This window comes from Brassica napus, chromosome C5, assembly GCF_020379485.1.
Source record: "Brassica napus cultivar Da-Ae chromosome C5, Da-Ae, whole genome shotgun sequence".
Classification (NCBI taxonomy): Eukaryota; Viridiplantae; Streptophyta; class Magnoliopsida; order Brassicales; family Brassicaceae; genus Brassica; species Brassica napus.
Window position 1 is genome coordinate 26,726,807 of NC_063448.1, and position 17,416 is coordinate 26,744,222.

Here is a 17,416-nt window from a genome sequence, read left to right on the forward strand (position 1 = left end):
AGACAAGATCAAAATTGAAGTTTCTGCTTAGCTAGTTTGTGTCTAACCATCTGATCTGAAACTTTTCAAGAGGAAAACAAGACAACAATGTCACACATTATCAATAGTTTGGTGTGAAGAAAATTCTACACCAAATGTATCTAATATGCAACAAGATCTTTTATCTTTACAAACCATAAGCTTTAAATATATTTGTATGGTTGATGGTTGATTAACAAGCCTTAAACAATATGGAATTTCATGTGAAAATAAGATAATTTTCTTTAATCTATTTGCTATATATAATGCTACTCGTAACTGGTTTGATAAGATAAGATGAAATTTAGATGATACTTCTTTTTTGACAATTTTCGCATGTTTTTAGGATTTATAAGAATAACTCTCTTATTAATGTTTATAAAATCTATCAGAACTGAACTATTAAGTTTTATATCTCATTGTCACAACTCAACAACAATATATTGTGCTAGCACAACTTTGGTTTTTCCTTTTCCTTTTAGTAATAGACTAGGTGGTACCCACGTCCGCGCGAATGGACTAAATAGAAATTAGAACTTTTAATCTAGAAATATTAGAAAGATAAAAATTATAGTCACAAATATTTCATGTTATACAATGAAAGATTGAAGGACATTGTGCATGTTTATAGAAAATAAGCTTCGTTTTTTTTTTAAACTTGTGTAATTGAAGTAAATGTTTTAAACTTGTGTAATTGGTTCGATTTTTTTTTTAAACTTGTTTAATAATTTTTATCAAGTAAATTCCTAAAATTTAGTGTGTGATTTTTAATTAGCCATGAAAATTTAAATAAATTTATAGTAACTTTCCTATACTAACTGAAACCAAAATGAAGCATAGAAAAAAAAAACCCTAGGAGCTCTGGAGGCGAGAATGGCGACGCCGTCTTGAGATCATCATCTCAACCTATCGATCCACTCTTTGGTGGCCGATTAAGCATCATTAGATTGATCTTTGTCATCTGATTGAGGGTTCGTTCTCCATTCTAATCGCACCTGCACTTTCTTCATCACCAAGCTTTCATCTTCATTAAAGTTTCTCTTGGACGATCCGGGTTCTTGACCGCCATTGACGTTTCTAAGCGGTTTCCAGATCGTGATCTTCATTGAGATTGCGGTTTCCTTCGACGTTCCTGAGCGGTTTTCAGATCGTGAGATTGCACCACGCTCCGTTTTCACGTTCTCCTCCATCACGTTGAAGGCTCTCTGTTTCTTTTAACGATCCTTATCGTAACGATCAGTGGGGATCTCTTCGCTTTTACGTCCTAGCGATCGGACCAGTACGATCGTCGCATGGGGTCCTCCTATAGGAACCGCTCTGCTCACATAGCGGATATCAAGGGGAAAGGAATACTTTACGAGGATGATGATGAACCGATTAAACTGACTAGCCAGAATGATCCGACAATCCTTGATGAATTCAGCTTGTCATTGATTGGAAAGATCCTTAATCCAAAGAAACAAAACGTCGAGAAACTACTCCAGAAAATGCCATCGCATTGGGGGTTAGCTGATTGCATCACGGCTAATGACTTTGGTAATGGAAAGTTTCTTTTTAACTTTACCAAAGAAGAAGACCTTCAATCGGTTCTGTGTAAAGGACCGTTTCACTTCAACTTCTGTATGGTGGTGCTGGTCCGATGGGAGACCATTGTCCAGGACGATTATCCATGGATAATCCCATTTTGGGTTCGTCTGATAGGGATCCTTTTACACTTATGGACTGATCAGAATCTGCGAAACATAGGTTCTAGATTGGGACATGTCGACAAAGTGGAACAAACCGAGGGCCGTATGCTTATCGAGGTGGATACCCGTAGACCTCTGAAGTTCACGCGTAAGGCTGAGTCGCCGGAAGGGGATGAGGTCACGCTGGAAATCAAGTACGAAATGTTGGTCAAACATTGCTCAACCTATGGTATGTTAACACATGAGAAGGAGTATTGCCCGTCTTTGGAGGTCAAAAATAGGATACAACCACAGACAGAGCGGCAAGATGTGTTCGCTAGAGTGCAAGTCCCTTCGGACCAGAGGCACAATCAACCTAAGCCGCAACCTCGTTACCGTATGGAGCTAAGTCACGGCAGGTACAACCCATCTCGTAGCTCGAGATATGATAGTGACAGGAAGCTTGAGGAAAGCAACTATCGAAGCTCTCATTCTGATCGGATCATACGCAGACGGGATGATCATTCGAGGAGCAATAGATATGGTGGATCACGTGTTGGTACAGGTCCATATGACCGAAAACCTGCGTTAACCTGGAGACAGAAACCATTAGGTGAGCAAATAGGGAATCGAGTGGAACTAGCTACTAATAGCCGCGACATTGTTCCATATGAACACTCTGCGGTCTCGAGAAGTGATGGCAAAACTGAGGTACTGCGATCACCTGAGATTACGGTAACCAGGAGGCTGGCCAGTACCATTGTTACTCCATCTCGGGCTGACCATCCTATGGAAGAAAATGTAACTAAACGTGCAAAGGAGGCTACTCGATCTTTATCATTTACTGCCTTAAGTGATCAGGAGCTGCAAGATGGAGTTGGGGATGGCCAGATCATTGGTGCCTTGAGTGACATGCTGATCAGCACGATGGTGAGATGATGGACTGCGACGTGAGAAATGATGATCTTTTAGGCCTGGAGCTTACGGAGATGGAGGGTTCGGGTTCGCGTCGAGCTTCGCTCAATGAAGCAGGAAGATTGGCTGATAAAGCGACCAGAAGTAGGAGACAAAGCGCAAAAACGAATGTCTCTTTGGGCATTCCGAGCAGAAAATTTGAGATTCTTCGCCGGGGATCTCCTCGTAAGCGTTCGACATCGTCTCATGCTGATGCAGGAAAATCTAGGCGCCACCACCAAAGTTTAAAAAAGCTTAGAGGTGGTTCGTCAACAAGTGATGGTTTGATGGGTTCCAAAAATCCATCCCACGATCAGATATGAGGACACTCAGTTGGAACTGTCGAGGGATTGGGAACGATCTCACAGTTCGACGCCTTACGGAGATGTGTCAGAAGCATCGTCCAGGACTTGTGTTTCTTTCTGAGACGAAGAACAGAAGGCGGTTTTTGCAAAACATTCAGTCCGACTTAGGATTTGATCATTTGTTTATTGTTGAGCCACTTGGACTCAGCGGAGGTTTAGCTTTATTTTTTATGGATGAATTTCGAGTTAATGTTTTATTTTCAAATAACCGTATGATTGACATTAAGGCAGTCATTGATGGAATAAAAGTCTATATGACGTTTGTTTATGGGGATCATGTACTAGAAAGACGAGAACAAGTTTGGGAACGTCTTACGCGTTTCTCAACAACACGAAATGGACCTTGGTTCATGATAGGTGACTTTAATGAAATCACATGTCATAATGAGAAAGAAGGAGGGCGACAACGTCCTGATAGTTCATTCCTTCCCTTTAACCAGATGCTTAATGACTGTGGGATGTTAGAGTTTCCTTTTACGGGGGATATGCTCTCCTGGGTAGGGAAGAGAGCAGGAGGAGCAACTGTTCGATGTCGCTTAGATAGAGCAGTAGGAAATGCAGATTGGCATGAAAAGTTTCCTCACTCGACTGTGAAATATATGAGGTTATGGGGATCGGATCATCGTCCGATTCTTGCAGACATACTCATAAAGCCAATAAGGAGATCGAAAATGTTTAAGTTTGACAAGAGATGGCTGGATAATGACGAGCTAAGGCAAGTTATTCTTGAGGGATGGAAATCTCCTGATCTTCTTCCTAATGCGACTATTATGGAACATATTTCCAGTTGCAGAAAAGCCTTGAGTGAATGGAAGAGACAACATAATGTGAACTCGGCTAAATTAGTGGAGGAGCTTAAGGAAAAAGTGGAGGGTCTGTATGCTGATGATCACGCTACAACTGAGGAAATTGCAGCAGCATTGAAGAAACTCTCTGATGCTCTTAAAGCAGAAGAGTTGTTCTGGAAACAGAAGAGTCGGGTGTTTTGGCTGAGGGAAGGGGACATGAATACAAAATTTTTCCATGCCTTAACAAAGAAAAGGAGAGCAAGGAATAAGATTACACAGCTCCTAGACGCGAATGGAGCCATAGTTGAGGATGAAGAAGGATTAGTAGCCATTGCTACTAGTTACTTTAGACAGATCTTTGAATCATCGAATCCAGAGGATATTGAAGACGCACTTTCTCAAGTTCCAACGACGATCACTGGAGCTATGAACAACAACCTTACAGCTCTGGTCTCTGAATGGGAGATCAAACTAGCGCTCTTTGCTATGCATCCGGAAAAGGCCCCAGGTCCAGATGGGATGACTGCGCCTTTCTATCAGAAATTTTGGGATATAGTAAAGGAGGATTTAACTCTTATGGTTAATAAATTCCTTTTCGAGGGGACGATGGCGAATGGACTGAATGGACTGAATGATACAAATATATGTCTTATCCCGAAGACAACGAGGCCCAATGAGATGGCTCAGTTTAGACCCATCAACTTATGTAACGTCAGTTACAAGATAATCTCTAAGGTCTTATGCCAGAGATTAAAGAGAGTGCTACCAGGATTGATATCGGAGACTCAGTCAGCTTTTGTTGTTGGGAGACAGATCTCATATAACATTATGATTGCTCAGGAGATGTTCCACGCTCTTAGGACTAAACCTAGTGGACGTAGTAAAATGATGGCTATCAAGACAGATATGAGTAAGGCATATGACAAGATGGAATGGTCCTTTATTGAAGCTGTCATGCGCAAAATGGGGTTCTCAGAGATATGGATCGCCTGGATAATGCGTTGTATTACGTCGGTGAAATATAAGGTCCTTATGAATGGAGAGCCAAGAGGAAATATTGTTCCAGGGAGAGGATTACGTCAAGGAGATCCTTTGTTTCCTTTCATTTTTATTCTATGCACGGAAGCGCTCGTTAGCCTTCTCAATCATGCAGAGAACCAAGGGAAGATAACAGGGATGCGCGTCACACGCGCGTGTCCGTCGGTATCCCACCTTCTCTTTGCTGATGATAGCATTTTCTTCTGTAAGGCGGAGCCCCGTGAATGTGAAGAAGTAATGAAAGTAGTCAGGAAATATGGCAAAGCATCTGGACAATGTATTAATTTTGATAAATCTTCCTTACTCTTTGGTAAGCGGATTAATACAACTAGTAGACAAGAGCTTAAAGATGTGCTTGGAATACAGAACGAAGGAGGAATGAGAACTTACCTTGGTATCCCATAAGACATAAGTGGGTCTAAGTGCAAACTCTTTGCATTTCTGAAAGATAAGTTGATGCATAGAGTGAATGGATGGACATGCAGATGACTCTCAAAAGGTGGAAAGGAAGTGTTGATTAAATCCATTTTGCTCGCTCTACCGACATACGTTATGTCTACTTTTCTGCTCCCATTAAGAATTTGTGAAAACCTTGCCAGTGCCATTGCACAGTTCTGGTGGAGTTCAAATCCACCAAAAAGAGGGATACACTGGGCGAAGTGGGAGAAAATATGTTTACCAAGAGAGGAGGGTGGGATTGGTTTCCGTATGATCCATGAGTTCAATCTGGCCCTATTGGCGAAACAACTATGGAGGCTACTTCAGTTCCCTGATTCTCTGGTTGCACGAGTATTGAAGGGAATATACTATAGATTGAGTTCTCCACTAAGAGTGAATACTGCTACCAGCCCATCCTATGTGTGGACGAGCATTACTGCAGCAAAGAAGTTGTTATTATTAGGGATCGGACAGAAGATACATTTAGGGTACGAAGTCAAGGTGTGGGAGAATCCGTGGATTCCAACGACCCCTGCGAGACCAGCTATCTCCATAGCGCCAGCCATGCACCCTAATATGAGAGTCAGCGATCTCATTGATAAGGTATCGAAGGAGTGGGATGTTGATCTACTGGAGAATTATGTTAGTCCTGAGGACATACCTCTCATAAGGAGTTTAGCCATAAGCTCAACTCATCGTCGAGATACTTTCTGTTGGAACTACACAAGGAATGGCCAATACACGGTTAAATATGGATATTGGGTGGCACATAATGTATTAAAACCAGCGGTAGAGAAGGAAGTTGTAGAGCCAAGCATCACAAAGCTCCAAGCCTTTGCCTGGAAGATAAAGGCGCCGAAGAAGATATGTCATCTTATATGGCAACTGGTGACTGGTCATGTGGCAGTAACGAGGAACTTAAAAAGACGCAATATTAAGTGTGACAATTACTGTCCAAGATGCGGAGAATTAGAGGAAACTGTGACCCATGCATTTTTTGAATGTCCGCCAGCTCTTCAAGTTTGGTCATTATCATCGACTCCAACAAGCGTCTACACAAATATGGATTATCTGTTTTGGATGAAGAATAGCATCATCGAGCCAGAACAAGACAGTGATCCTTATCCCTGGATATTATGGTATATTTGGAAGGCTAGGAATGACAAACTCTTCAGAGGAATAGATAGAAATCCTTTGGAGCTAGTTCGACATGCAGAGAGTGAATGCCAAGCCTGGTTTGATGCTAACGATGCGGTACAACCAGTGGTTCAAGATAATATCCCTGAGGTATCCCAAGTCATACGTTTGGGTAATATTTGCTTGTTAGATGGATCTTGGACATCTTCTGCTTACTTTAGTGGATGCGGCTGGGTATGGATGGACAGTGCTGGGAACATTCAACTTATGGGAACAAAGAATTTCACTCGACGCGAATCAGCTTTGCATTCGGAAGTAGAAGCACTGCGGTGGGCGATGGAGAATATGCTTCAACACTCAACATGCCAGAGCTTCGGGACAGACTGCAAGTAGCTGATTGCAATGATAAAGGACCCCCAGGCTTGGCCAAGCTTTGCGACAGAATTGGAGAGGATAGAGACGTTACAGATATGCTTCCCGGACTTCAACATCATTCATGTTCCACGGGCGCGCAATCAGACTTCAGATTTTTTAGCTAGGACTGCAAGATCCTTCCATAGGGAGTTATTTTTTATTGGTTGTTATATTCCGGTTTGGTTACCCAGACCACCTCAAGTTTGAGTAATAAACTGACCTTTTGACGTCAAAAACACTGAAACCAAAATGTGTTATGAAGATTGCATATATCAGTTTCCTATTTTTTGGCTATTGCATAAATTACGGTCAAATTTAAATTAGCAAAAGGAATCAATTAAATAAAGAAATCAAGATCTATTGAATTTGATATTCAAAAACGCCATCAAATCCGCAATTTATTTAAATTCTTGGGTTGATTCCCTATAAAAGAAGTTTATTTAAAATGAAGTCAAAATAAATACTTAATTGGTCAACATCCATAATTATTCAAAAATTTGGATTAAATATGGCATCGGATATTTGACCATAAAGTTTTAATATCTTAGATAACGTTCATATATTTAAACAATCAATCATGCCAAATATTTTTTTTTATAAAATTGGAAATAAAACATGTTACTTCCCATTATAAAAAAAAATAGCACAAATTAACTTCGCTGTTTGCGAGGAACACTTATTGATTTTTTTACATACCAAAATAAATCGAAATGCAATCATCCCAAAGAATATATGATTGACACAACTTACATGACCAACTTTAATGAATATTTTGAATCGGAGCATTCAATCTTTGACTTCGAGTTATCCCATATTAAGGAAATATACATTAATCAATGAGTGTCTGGAAATATTTGCATAGTATATTATATAATATAAATTGAAAAAAATTTAAACTATATGTTTGTGCAAGTATACTATAGTATATATTTGTGCGATTATACAACAAATCATATACGATTTGGGTGATTATACAGAAAATCATATATATTTGTGCGACTATAATATATGTTTGTGCGATTATACAATAAATCATAAATTTATACAAAACTTTATTCAGCATAGTATATGTTAGTGTGTTTATACTATATTATATAATATATATTAAGAAAAATTATACCATATTATATAATATAAATTACGAAAAATTATACCAAGGAAAAAATAAGATTTATGATATGTTGTATAATCACATGTTTCATTTCTATAATTGTGTTGATATACATTCCTTTAAAAGTATAGTAGACACATTGTTCGGATAAGATCTGCGTTTAGGATATTAGGCGAAATATTTAGAATAAAAATGCATAAAATGAAATATATACTATATGTTTGTGCCAACGACATGACATGTAATTAATTTAGGCTAAAGAGGGTTATTCAAAAAAAGATGTGAGGTGGATTGTGGTGTTGACACATAAGTAATGGCAAACTTATGAATCAACATGAAGTTAAAGTTTATTTATAAAAGTTATCCTCAAATAATAAGAAGGGGATAACTACTAATAGTCTAATACTATTAGGATTACATTAAGCTTATCTTATCCTGACCAACTTGTTAGAGATATCTTGGGCTGCAAATTTTCAAAGCTTATCCGAACGAGACAAAATCTAATGCATAAGCTTGCATAGAATGTATTTAGGAAACAAAACTGTAATGAAAACTACAAATCAATAAGAATAACTTCAAATTAAAAAAAAACTTCAAATCAATGGAACTTAAAGTTTAATCGGAGTCTTCCTCTTCCTCTTCTTCTTCACCTTGGAGAGGCTTAAAAAGCAACGACGGAACAACAAAGTTCGCCACCAAATACATTGAGATCATTGCTCCACTGCAATAATTAAATATAACAGTAAAAATAAGAAAGAATAACTACTTTAGTTTCACAATAGTACTAATAAGTCGCCTTTTATTGTTATTAAGTTTTTTTAAAGAGGTTGATGCCTCTGCTAGTGGGAGTTGGATCTGGAAAAGCCTATGTAAACTGAGAACTATTGCTCGGCCTTTCGTTGTTTGCGAGGTTGCCTCAGGAATATCAGCAAGCTTTTGGCACGATAACTGGTTGGAGATGGGGCCTTTGATTGATCTCATTGGTCCCACTGGTCCTTCTATTTCGGGTTTGTCTGTTGATGCTTCCATTGCAGATGCCTTAAGAGGAGATGGTTGGTGGGTTTCTGGGTCTCGTAGCAGGAATCCGATCATTCTTTTTCTTAAAAAACTGTCTGCCCAATCTCTCTGCCATAATAAGCTCGGATGAAGATGACCGGTACCTATGGAAGACAGGAACTAGTTCTCCAAAGGACACTTTCTCAACTTCAGAAACGTGGAAGACTCTTCATCCTCAAGGCAGCTCAGTGTTTTGGTGTGACCAGGTCTGGTTTACTGGGCGCATTCCCAAGCACGCTTTCATCACTTGGATCACTGCTCGTGACAGACTCGTTACCAGAGACAGAATGTTATCTTGGGGAATTTCGGTGCCCTCAGCTTTCATTCTCTGAAACGCGGGTGATGAAACTAGACAACACTTGTTCTTTGATTGCTCGTTCTCCTCTGCTGTGTGGTCTTTCTTCTGTATCAGGTTCCATCTCTCTCCGCCTACTCCATTTGAGGATATATTGTGATGGTTGAAAGATCCCACACGACATTAGTCCATGCATTCTCGTCTACCCTTCGATGCTATCTCCCGAAGACCGTAGCGAACCCTTTTCACGGGCCCCGCCATTCTAAGTTGTCGATCAAACTTTACCGTACAAACCGCGGAAAGTTCGTTCTTTATCGAAAGAAGCCGTGATAAACGCTTCGAGTCAGAAGACGGCCCAAAGGGACCTAAGACATGACTCGAGGCCCAACTTACGATTTCTTAACCAACAGCATGTGAGCCGCATGACGGTTTACGCTTGGTTCGCAAGGAAAGATAAATGTCAAGTTTTCGCGGATAAATACGAAATTTTGAAGATAATTACGAAGATCGGAAAAAATGGAATATCTCCATTTTTATGCTATGGCGGCTTAAGGTCAGAAGAGGAAAAGCGTAAACCGACCTAGGAGCCAGTATATAAGGAGTCCTAGGCGAAAGGCATGAAAGAACTTTTCGGAGAGAAAACTTAGCACTTAGAGCAATTAGGCATATTTCCGTTTTTGTTATTCGAGCTGCGACTCAACTAGGTTATTGCCGTCTTAGGGTTTAGAACTAGGAATCTCGCCGACAGCTCTCGTAGCCCAGGCTCTTACCTTGTTGTAACGCTCAAACGCGAATTCGGAATAAGATCTACTTTGCTCTCTTTTCGATTTCTTATATTTTATCGTTGTCATTATTGTGTTATGATTGTTTGGCGTGTGGTACTAGAAGATATCCGGGACCTCTGGGAAATTAGGGTTTTCCTAGTTTCCTTATTTAAACAGAAATCGATAGTGCGAATTTCGGTTCCCACACTGCTCATCATTAGACTCCTCTTCCAAGCTTCAATCTATCACATTTGGAAAGAGCGGAATTCAAGACTTCACCAAGGTCCTGCATGTCAGACTGATGCTATCATCGCCGACATCAAGCAGCTCGTTCAACTCCAGCTTGACCCTTTATCTCGAAATCAGCGTGTTCTTCGTGGGCTCACTCGCCTCTCGTCATGGTTTCAGGTTTTCTAAGTTAGTTAATTTCTTTGTCTTTAGCATAGTACACTAATTGGGCTTCTGAGCCTTAGGCCAACCCACTCTGGGTGCCCTTGTCCCTTTTTGTAATGGGCCGGCCTCTTTTGGAAATATAAGTAATATTAATTAAAAAAAAAGTTTTTTTTAAAGAGAGTAGAGATATATATACCTTACGAGGAGAAAGGTAGTGATATTTAGGCCTGAGACGGATCGGGTATCTGGGCAATTTTAAGGTATCCGGATCTTTATCCGGCGGATCCATAATTTTAATATCTTTATTCGGATCCGGGTTCTCGGATATCCGGGTGTCGGATATCCTTCTAAAATTTGTAATATCCGGCGGATATACGGATCTGGATTTGGATCCTTAAATAAATAAATAATAATATTAATAAATATATAAAATATTAACAATAATTTAAAAATAAAAAAATATAATGTTTTTAATTATTTTTATATATAATGTTACAAAATTTACATAAAATTTATATATACCATTATAAAAAAAAACATATTAAATAAATTTAATTTTTATATATATATATTACTATTTTGAAATAGTTATTAATAAAACTTACGGATCTGGATATCCGGATTAAAAAATTAAAATATCCGGATCCGTATCCGGCTTTGACGGATCCAACATTTTACTATCCGGATCCGGATTCGGCCCCTCCGGATATCCGGATTTTTGAATCGGATCTCGGATCGAATCCGGATCTCGGATAAAAGTTCCAGGCCTAAGTGAGATCACCAGACTCAGACGGAGGCACCACACTAGCTTTTGCTTTTAATCTTAGCCCAATTTTGGGATAATTACTGATTTTCCATCGACGTAATTCTCTTAAGCATGAAGGGGATAAGAAGGATAAGAAGAAGAACACTTGTTTTCTTTTCAGACTCTCTTTTTGCTTCGTTTTATGATTCAAGACGCAGGAACTGGCAGGCAATGGCTGATAATAACGTGCGCACCACATTATTCGGATTCACACTTCTCTTCTTTTTCTTCTTGACAGAGAGAAAAGAGTTCTCGTTGAGTTATCTCTATCTCTGTCCGTATATGGTGCAGATAAATTTTACGCCAATCTAGTATAGCCACGTCACCCTTCGTGTAATGATTCTTTCTTCATTTTTGTGTAGTATATAATTGTAACATACTGATATATGAAAAGATTTAACAGAATTCATTTAGTTATTTTTGTCACGTAAAATTGACTAATTTTTTTTTGTCACACATCTTTTTAGAACTTTAGAGTTAAGCATGTTTGAGCTGGAGTAGTGGAAGGGTGGGTGACCTATCGGGAAGGATTGGTGACCTATCGGGAAGGATGGGTGACCTATCGGGAAGGATGGGTGACTTATCGGGAAAGATGGGTGACCTATCGGGAAGGATGGGTAACCTATTGGGAAGTGATTCGCGATACCGTGTGAGTGAGGCCAAACACGAGGAAAGGACATGTGATGATTGTAGGATCAGTAAACACATCATTCGAAAAATTAACAGTCCGACCGTTGGAACGGGATGGGGCCCATGGGCCGAGTGAGTGGGCGTGGATGATCCATTAGCCGTGGGTGGTAGGGGCGTTGCAAGTGGTACAAGTGCTGATTAGCCATCTCGGTTCTGACCCGATAGGCGTCTTAAGACCTGTCATGGGGCGCAACGAAGACGTTGCATTTTTTTAGAGGGAGTGAATTGTAACATCCCGAGTTGTGATATACGGAGAAAATTAAGATAATTGATTTGACTACTTATGTAATCAAAGTTGACTTACCTTTTCCGTTACATGTCAGTTTAGAACTCTAGGGTTAAACGTGCTTCGGCTGAAGTAGTGAAAGGATGGATGACCTATCGGGAAGTGATTTACGATACCGTGCGAGTGAGGCCAAAGCAAAGCATGGAGAAAGGTCGGATGGTGATTGTAGGGTCAATAAACAAGCTTTTGGACCTTAGAAAAATTAACGCACCGCTCGTCAGACGGGATAGGGCCTATAGACCGAAAGAACGAGCGTAGATGGTCCATTAGCCGTGGGCGATGGTGGCGTTACAATAATATTAACAGGAACCAGTGGAGTGGTTTTTAATCTTGATCTTCTGATTTTTGTTTGCTTACGACGGGAAGCATAAATAATCATCCAAAGCATGCATGATGATTACCTCTAATATTTATAATTATCGAACCTTGATTTTTTTTCCTGCCAAAACCTTTTTTTTTACCAAAACCAAAAGTTTTAAAACAAAAGCCCTTTTTAAATTTGTTTATAATTGAACAACACTTCCAGACCGGTTGCTAAATAAGTATTTCTTCTTCCAAAACATTACAATTGTGTTTATTTATAATTAATAGTAACTATATTAATTTGGCGACGTCATTTAGCCTCTCCGACGGTGCATTTCCGACCATCTCCACAGCTAGAGCTCCCCCCCCCCCCCCCCCACCTGTTTTCTTTCTCGCCATGTCCTTATTGTGCCTCAGTTTTATTTAGCGGCGGCTTTTGAGTGCCTTAGTTCTTAGGCAATGGTGGATTTGCGCGGCGATTTGAAGGCGATGGTTAGACATGTCAATTAGGGTCGAATCCGCCCAGTTTTAAAAATTACCAGGATTGAGTTTAGTTTTATAAAGAACAAAACTTAGGTTCACTCCCTAGGGTAAACTTTTAAATTCACCTCACCCTTTAGGAACAATCAAATTGACACATCGATTATTAAATAAAAAATATTAAATTAAATAAAAAATAGCTAAAAAAGATAAAAAAGCTAATTTTAACGACGCTAACACCGCTAGCGAAACCCAACCCTATACCCTAAATTATAAACCCAAATCCAAACCCCTAAACCCAAACCCTATACCCTAAATTATAAACCCAAATCCAAACCCCTAAACCCAAACCCTATACCCTAAACCCTAATCCTAGACCCTAAACCCAAATTATATACCTTAAACCTAAAAAAATAGACTATAAACCAAACCCTATACTCAAAACCCAAGTCTTAGACCCAAAATCAAACCGTAAACCTTAACCCAAACCCTATAGCATCTAAGTTTGGGGTTTGAGCTTAGGGTTTACCGTTTGGGTTTTGGGTCTAGGATTTGGGTTTAGGGTATAGATTTTGAGTTTAGGATTTACGGTTTGGGTTTAGGATTTACCGTTTGGATTTATGGTTAAGATTTTGGGTTTAGGGTATATAATTTGGGTTTAAGGTTTACGGTTTGGGTTTAAAGTTTAGGACTTGGGTTTAGGGTATACACTACAAGAAAACGTGCCCATAACAACGAACATTTACGACGAAAATATTTCGTCGTAAATTTACATGGTCTTTACAACGAAATTACGAGGAATCTAACTTTCGTCGTAAACGCCATGTAAATTTACGACGAACTGATTTCGTCGTAAACTCCATGTAAGTTTACGACGAATATACGTGGAATGAGAAATACGTCGTAATCATTACATCGACATTACAACGAAGCATGTTACCGTTATATTTAGGTGAAAACGTGTATTCAATGTGCTTTAACTTACCTAATTTCGTCGTAAAGTCGTTGTAAATAATATGTTAAAACCATGTAAAATCCATGTAAAATATTCTTTGTAAAATCGTTGTTATATTTCAACTACCCAACTCGAAAATTTCTCTATATATATGTCATTTCCCACAACTCTCTTCCTCACAACACACAAACGGGAGAAAAAAAAATCCGAAAAAAATCAGAAAAAAAAGATTTCAAAAAAAAATCTAAGAAAAAAATGGCCGGTGGCGGTAGTATTTACGAGTTACGGAGTTGGATGTATTTGCACAAAGATTCCGACGGGAGGGTGACGAACGCATTTCTGAGCGGGCTAGAGACATTCATGCACCAGGCGGGCTGTACACCGATCACACAGGAAAGCGGTAAGATGTTCTGCCCCTGTCGGAAATGCAAGAATTCAAAATTTGCACGTAGTGAAACTGTATGGAAGCATTTAGTAAACAGAGGATTTACACCACAGTACTACATTTGGTATCAACATGGAGAGGGTTATGGGGGAAATGAAGCTAGTAGTAGTAATAATAATTTTGAGGATGGTCATCATAGTGAAGAACCGAATCATTTGCATAATGAATATAATTATCATCAAGATCATGAGCAGATGGTAGATCATGATAGGGTTCAAGATATGATTAGTGATGCATTTTTAGAAACAACTACAACAATAGCTGATGGAACTGGAAATGTAGAAGAACCTAATTTGGATGCAAAAAGGTTTTATGAAATGCTAGATGCTGCAAATCAACCAATCTACACTGGTTGTAGAGAAGGTCTCTCTAAATTGTCTCTAGCAGCTAGGATGATGAATATTAAAACGGATCATAATTTACCTGAGAATTGCATGGATGCATGGGCGGAGTTGTTTAAAGAGTATTTGCCAGAAGACAACGTGTCTGCTGAATCTTATTATGAGATTCAGAAATTGGTTTATAGTCTTGGGTTGCCTTCGGAGATGATTGATGTTTGCATCGACAACTGCATGATCTACTGGAAAGAAGATGACAAGTTAGAAGAGTGTCGATTCTGCAAAAAACCACGATTCAAACCGCAAGGCCGTGGGAGGAATAGGGTACCGTACCAAAGGATGTGGTACCTACCAATTACAGACAGATTGAAAAGATTATATCAATCTGAGAGGACTGCTGCATCGATGAGGTGGCATGCGGAACATGTCCAGAGAGATGGTGAGGTTGCACATCCATCAGACGCAAGAGCGTGGAAACATTTCAACAAGGTACACGCAGATTTTGCTACAAATATTCGGAATGTCTATCTTGGGTTATGCACCGATGGATTTAGTCCATTTGGAATGTCTGGTAGACAATATTCTTTGTGGCCAGTCATTCTTACGCCGTACAATTTACCGCCGGATATGTGCATGGAACAAGAATTTCTATTTTTGACCATATTAATCCCTGGGCCGAAGCATCCAAAACGGTCTCTTGATGTTTTTCTTCAACCGTTGATAGAAGAGCTAAAGCAATTGTGGTCAGAAGGGGTGAGGACGTACGATTGTTCCTTGAAAAACAATTTTACGATGCGAGCAGTTCTGCTGTGGACGATAAGTGATTTCCCTGCTTATGGGATGTTGTCTGGCTGGACAACACATGGAAGATTATCTTGTCCATATTGTCTTGGATCGACGGATGCTTTTCAACTGAAGAATGGTAGGAAGAGTTGTTGGTTTGACTGTCATCGTCGCTTTCTTCCACTTGCCCATCCGTACAGAAGAAATAAGACATTGTTTCGGCACAAAAAAATTGTCAGAGACGGTCCTCCTCCATATCTCACCGGCCAGCAGATCGAAGCAGACATTGATTATTACGGAGCTCAGGAAACAGTTAAAGTTGGAGGAAATTGGCATGTTCCTGGAAATATGCCTGATGGATATGGTGTGTCTCACAATTGGCATAAGAAGAGTATATTTTGGGAGCTACCCTATTGGAAGGATCTTCTCTTACGCCACAATCTGGATGTCATGCATATTGAGAAGAACTTTTTTGAGAACATCATGAATACATTACTTAACGTCCCTGGGAAGACAAAAGATAACAAAAAGTCAAGGATGGACTTACCTGATATTTGCTCAAGAAGTGAGTTACATATCAAGAGCAATGGAAACGTTCCTGTTCCCATCTTCCGGTTGTCATCAGAAGCCAAAACAACCTTGTTTGACTGGGTTGCATCAGAAGTTAAGTTTCCTGATGGTTATGTTTCAAATCTGTCAAGATGTGTTGAACGAGGTCAAAAGTTCTCCGGAATGAAGAGTCATGATTGTCATGTGTTTATGCAACGACTACTTCCATTTGCTTTTGCCGAGCTCCTTCCAGCAAATGTCCATGAAGCACTTGCAGGTAATTATAAAACGTTAATATATATACATATGTTATGAAATGTTATTAATTTGATTACTTTTGCAATATACAGCCATCGGCGCTTTTTTCAGAGATCTCAGCACACGTACGTTCAAGGAAGAAGTCATCGAACAACTTCATCATAACATTCCGATCATATTGTGCAACCTGGAGAAGATATTTCCTCCTTCATTTTTTGACGTCATGGAGCATCTAGTTGTCCACCTACCGTATGAAGCATTGCTTCGTGGACCTGTTCACAACGGATGGATGTATCCGTATGAGCGACAGATGAAACATTTGAAGGGGAAAGCAAGAAATCTTGCAAAGGTGGAAGGTTCAATAGTTGCGGGAAGTTTGACAGCCGAAACATCTAACTTCACATCATACTACTTTGCTCCAACTGTTCGTACGAGGAAAAGAGTTCCTAGAAGATATGATGATGGTGGAGTACCGACATCATATCCAATTGATGGTGTTCCTGACATTTTCTGCGAAATTGCACGGTTTGGTGGTAAAACGAAAGAAGTATGGTGGTCATGTGAAGAGGATAAACATAGTGCCCACACTTATATTCTGCTCAACTGCGAGGATGCAGTGACCCGTTACTTTGAAAGGTAAATATTTTTGTGAATGTTAATTATATGAATTGCAGTTAATTATGTATGACTTGATTATTTGTTTAATTTGCAGCATGTTTGTATCTCAAGTTGAAGAAGCAATACCAGGAATATCTGCAACTGATGTGGACACACGTAAAGATAAGCACTTTGTCAAGTGGTTAAAATCACAGGTACGTAATATATCTCATACATTGATTAATTAAGTAAGTGTTTTGATACTTCAATATTAATTAAGAATAACTGCTTTTGGCAGGTTGATTATGACGATCCTTATTATCCCGTATGGTTTCACGAATTGGTTCAAGGTCCAGTTGCAAAGGTCACCACATCACCTATGTATTTCACACGAGGATTTACCTTTCACACATACGAGTATGGGAGACATCGGGCAACGAGTAACTACGGAATATGTGTGAAAGGTGAAACGGACTTTTACGGGATCTT

At 39.5% G+C, this 17,416-nt stretch overlaps 2 protein-coding genes and 1 pseudogene across 2 annotated transcripts; 2 read left to right on the forward strand and 1 right to left on the reverse strand.

Annotated features, from left to right (window-relative positions):
• Positions 1–1,310: 1,310 nt before the first annotated feature.
• LOC125587177 lies at positions 1,311–2,624 on the forward strand. The gene has a single exon (XM_048757357.1). It carries the CDS (start codon positions 1,311–1,313, stop codon positions 2,622–2,624), a length of 1,314 nt encoding a protein of 437 aa, XP_048613314.1.
• A 5,341-nt stretch (positions 2,625–7,965) lies between these two features.
• BNAC05G26930D lies at positions 7,966–12,875 on the reverse strand. The gene is made up of 3 exons (XM_013826841.3): positions 11,220–12,875; positions 10,635–10,665; positions 7,966–8,651 (listed from the first exon to the last, which is right to left on the reverse strand). Exons 1-3 carry the CDS (start codon positions 11,440–11,442, stop codon positions 8,546–8,548), a joined length of 360 nt encoding a protein of 119 aa, XP_013682295.1. The 5' UTR covers positions 11,443–12,875; the 3' UTR covers positions 7,966–8,545.
• Positions 8,664–9,479, forward strand: LOC106383150 (annotated as a pseudogene).
• Positions 12,876–17,416: the final 4,541 nt, after the last annotated feature.